The 5,017-nt window shown below is 36.2% G+C and overlaps 1 protein-coding gene across 1 annotated transcript; it reads left to right on the top strand.

Moving 5' to 3' along the window:
• Positions 1-778: 778 nt before the first annotated feature.
• LOC149189635 (putative membrane-associated kinase regulator 4) lies at positions 779-4,419 on the top strand. Its single transcript, XM_089413251.1, is given in 3 exon segments — positions 779-1,031; positions 2,398-3,037; positions 3,040-4,419. Coding segments are annotated over 2 exon segments (1,416 nt in total). The 5' UTR covers positions 779-1,031; positions 2,398-2,784; the 3' UTR covers positions 4,203-4,419.
• Positions 4,420-5,017: the final 598 nt, after the last annotated feature.

Consider the following 5,017-nt stretch of genomic DNA (forward strand, 5'->3'; position numbering starts at 1 on the left):
TTAATTATCAACAAATAGTACTAATAACATATAAATGAAAATGAAAATGAAAATCCAAACTTCTCAAAACAAATTATATTAAACAATTAGTTACATAACACTGTTCTGATTAAGTTTTTCATATAAATGATAAACACTTAATAAAAGTACTCAATCATTCTCCAATAATGAAACTTCCTTTTGAACTTTATATATTTTGTTTTCTTACATAAATGTCAATTGTGAAATTGACTTTTATATCTAACCCAGTACTGCTCATATCAACTCTTCATGGTTTGTCTGGACCAGGTAAAACTATTCACAATCAACCCTCCAATCCGAACTTTGACAGAGATAATGAAACTCCCCTTTTGAACTTTATATATTTTGTTTTCTTACATAAATACCAATTGTGAAATTGACTTTTATATCTAAGCTATAACTGCTCATTATTAACCCTACATGGTTTGTCTGGACCAGGTAAAACTTTTCATAATCAACCCTACTCTCCGAGGTTACAGACACGGTAAAAGTTCTGAGAGTGAGAGCGGTTAATCGTTAATGGCCAGCTCGCTCAACCCAATAAGTTATAAAATAGAAGAGTTGATAGTGACTGTCCCGGGCAACCCAATAATGTCTTTCCCTATATAAAAAAAAAATATGCCTCACTAACAGATGCACTGTGACGTAAAGTTTACCTTTACTGATATGGGATGTGATCCATTTGCAAGTACATTATTCATCCTCAGGGGGCGGGCGTGGGGTTTGTCATGCAGAAAAAGTTGTTGCAGCCACCATCAACACTGGGTGGAGATTGGAATGGAGTAAAATGCAGAGCCATGATGATGAGGAGATAAGGTGTGGGCTTGGTATCAGATGATAAACGACAGGCGATGGAACACAAGAAGATTTTGACAGTAAACAGTAGTGTCCAGAGGAGCAGTACAGCTCGAGGAACTTTCAGTGAAAAGCAACAAATTGATGGACTGCACGGAATCGCGTATATTTGTGAAAGGAGAAGACTGAACCATGTGGGCATTGTCAGATGTACAGTAAGTGGACTTCTTCCCCCTGATAGGCTGCGCTCCATAAATCTTCTATGGTGGTTATGATCAGGAGTTTGGCAAGGATTTTTTGAAACGTTTTTTTGAAAATTCTCTATTTTTCGCAAAATGGAGTATTAAGTAAGAAATTTATCCAAATTTTCATATAAACTAGTCTAGATTCATCTTAAATACGATTTAACATGAGACCCAATTTTTTCATGTGTAAATTTTTATTCAGCAGACATTATTTAAATGTTTTGGATAGTTATTTAATTTTGTTCTAGTTTTAGTTTTAGTTTTAGATTTTTTTAATTTTTTTTAGTATAGATGAGTAAAATTCCAAATTTGTTGAGGCACTGACACCATTACACATTATATTAGGCTGGGCTGTAGAATGAGCCTCTTGGCTCAATCATATGGTTATCTTTATCTTGATTTTAGATTTCAGAAATATTTCATAACTATAAGAATATTTTAAAATTTGATGAAAAGTAGCAAGAATTTGAAGTATTTCTTTAAAATTTGATGAATAGTAACAAGAATTTGAACTATTTATTTGGTTATTTATTTGGTTATATCAGGTTTTTGGATATTTCCAAAATGGCAAAGGAGTTAATAATTTACTTTCTGCGTCAGAATCTGAAATATTTCCAATATCTACAGTCAAATTTACAGTGGCAAATAAAGTATTAGGCAACAAATTTCAGCCAAAGTTTCATTCAAATTATATGTTTATCTTTATTTACTTTAAATTTCAGGAATATTTCAGAACTGTTTTAGATTTGAGGAATATTTCCAAATTGGTCTCATAGTAGCAAGTTCAATGAATTTATTTGGCTAGCAGATTCTTAAATATTTCCAAAATTACAATTAAGCTAATAATTTACTTTACTGTATAGTGCATCATATTTTGAAACATTTCCAAAATCTGCAATCAAGTTAATTTCAACAAAAGTACACAGCTAAGTGTGATCTGAAAAAAATTCATATAAATTATAAGATTATCTTTCAGGAATATTTCAAAATCTGTAAAAAGGTAATAAGTTTTTTATTTACAATCAGATTCTAGAATATTTCCATGATCTGCCATCTACTTAAAGTTTTACTTTGCTGCATCATATGGAAAACTTCCAAAACCTGCAATCTACTTTAGCTGCATGAAATTCTGAAATATTTGACAATCAAATTAATTTCAACGAAATTACACAAATCAGTGTGATTTGGATTATTTTTATACAGTCGGTTAAAGTTTTCTTTTGCTTATTCTGTTACAAGGGGATTAAGTTTGTCTAAAGCCAAGGGATAGTCGTGCTGTGCTATACAAACTATTAAATCCGACAACAAAAGAAATAACTTTTTATCTTCCACTCAGATTCTCTCACGGGCGCCTACGTCTCTTCATCCACGAGGAGGGTGGCCCAGACCAGACTTTACAATAAATATGGCGTTTCCTATTGGAAGCACCTTTCTTTTCAAGGATGCGTTCCGTCCAATTCCACGTATGATACCTCTCACCGCAGTATACTCAGTCACGTAATGGTGTTCTATGGTCGTCTTGAACAGGGTCTGTTGCCCATCTGTGACTCTGATGAGTCATCTTGAACAGGGTCTGTTGTCCTTCTGAGACTCTGATCTGCAAAATTATGCATTTTTACAGCAAACCCATTTGGTTGAAGTGCATGAGCTTTTATATTTTGAAGCTTGAAATGAACCCTTTAAGGGATACTGGATTGAGCTGTGTACTATACTAGTAAACAGTATGGCGGCTAGCAGCAATAAGTGCAGAGAAAGTACAGGTGAGAAAGAGAATGAAAGTCCTAAGAACCGTGTCAGTGATCGAGGGCCAGTTGGAGTAAGGGGTAAAGCAGGGTTTGATTGTGATGAATGTAGTGATGATGACTATATTGACATGGAGGTGGGATCAGCCATATTTTGGGAAGCAGTTAGCAGGAGAAAACTGAATATGAAAAGAGCAGAGTCCAGAGAATTCGAGTTTGATATGTCTGGTATTAATGCCCAGGCCTGGAACGAGCTTGAGTCCTCTTTTATAAAGGCCAGCTGCTTCCCCTGCATCTTCCTCCCCGTATTCAAATGGTGGAGAATTTGCTATCCTCTGAAGTCAAATCCTCTCAGCATAGATTATTGGGGATTCCAGCCGAAGATTCAAAGAATATCTCCAGCATGAATAGTGCAGAACAACGAGGAAATTTGGCTGAAGATTCTGTCTTTTTCACTCCTTATGAGTCCTGTGATGTTACTCCTTATGATTCATGTGAAGTTAGCCAGGAGTTGAACCCAGAAATGTATGAGGCCATCACAGGAATAAGGGAGAAGTACAACAATGAAGCTGCTGCATCCACATCAATGGAAGAATGTAAATGTAATAACGAGCCTAAATCTAAGCGTCGTTTGGCAATGCTCAAGAAAGCTAAGAAGCTGCTGGATTCTACTCATTCAAAACAAACAGCTCTAGCCCACAAGCTGAAAGCTTCAAGAGCATATCTCAAGTCCATTTTCTCCAAGGCATCTAATACCAGAGGGGACAATCAGGAGGAGGAGGATGAGTTTTGTTATGGTATGACACCCCTGGATGATCAGGCAGATCCACTCTGTGACACAGAAAACATGGTCTCCAAGGCTAGGGGATACATAAAACGCTACATGAAGGTCATGAAGCCAGGGTCTGCAAATGGAAGCATCATGAACATTCAGAGAGAGGGCTACCAGGTGGCAGCAGCAGTAGCCAGAAGCATTCACAAGGAAAACTCATATATTTTAGCTGAGAATCATGAGATTAATCATCGCAAATCTTTCTCTGGTAGCATCTCCTCCATGAAGGGCTCATCGTCACCATTGTCATCCAAATCAAATAATTCAAAGCCCTTCAATTCAGCAAACCAGAGGGCATCCCCAACCCACAGTGGTGTGCTTCTGAAAAGAAGCATGAGCAGTGCCAATCCTGACATGGAGAGTGCCATCCAAGGAGCTATTGCCCACTGCAAGCAATCTCATTCGGCTGCTTCAAAGAATATGATGGACACGTCGAAATATCTGCAACGGCCAACTTCAAACCCAGAAGGATTATATGCTGATACTCATGTTCATGGCCGACCTCGGTCTGGTTCGAGGATTGCTGCTTATGATCAGGCAAATAAGCCTTTTCTTTGTCGAGGGTAACCATGCTCAATGACTTCTGCAAAGGTAAAACAGTAGAATCATATTTTCTTTGCCTACTCAGAGGCTGGTTTTGGAATGAATGTCTTCAGGTTAATATCATAGGATTATAGCATTGCAGCAATAGCAATCTGGCTCATTTCCTTTATTAACAGTGAAAGCATTCTGTCATGACTTCTGTGAAATATTCTGAACTTGTAATTTATTTATGTAATGAATTTTGTGATATATTTTTAATTTACAATTATCATTCATGAAATGTTACATAATGTTACATATTTTTAATTTACGATTATTATTCATGAAATGTTACATATTGTTTTATTGGGATTTTAACAAATTTTTGTTGGATTCTTCACAAATTAAACCAAAAAATATAATCCAAAAATATATACCCAAAAAACTTTAAATAATTGTTATATTCAGTACCATGAAATTTAGTTCCACATGAATAATTCCTTTCCTTTTCTACTTCACAGGCAGCACATGTAGACATTCTCAGTCTGTAATGTTGACACTGTTTGTCATACAGGACTGGTAGTATTTTAATGTGTCTTACTGCTAATCAAGAATTTCTCCATCAAGCAAGCCCACCAAATGGCTATGGCCATCAGGCCTCTGGTGGCCTGCAACATTGGTTTCATTTATTGAGGAAATTGATATAGTTAAAGGCTCTGTCACTTTCAGGGATTATTAAATTTAGATAGTGAACTCCACTGTGGCTCCCTTGATGTTATTCCATGAATTAACCACCTGCAAAGCTGCAAATAAGGGTGCTACTGTTAATCCCACGTTTATCGAAGGAAGTGAAGCAAACA

The sequence above is a fragment of the Pinus tabuliformis genome, chromosome 3_1, assembly GCF_031772625.1.
Source record: "Pinus tabuliformis cultivar Carrire ecotype Pingquan chromosome 3_1, CPIR1, whole genome shotgun sequence".
Taxonomy (NCBI): domain Eukaryota; kingdom Viridiplantae; phylum Streptophyta; class Pinopsida; order Pinales; family Pinaceae; genus Pinus; species Pinus tabuliformis.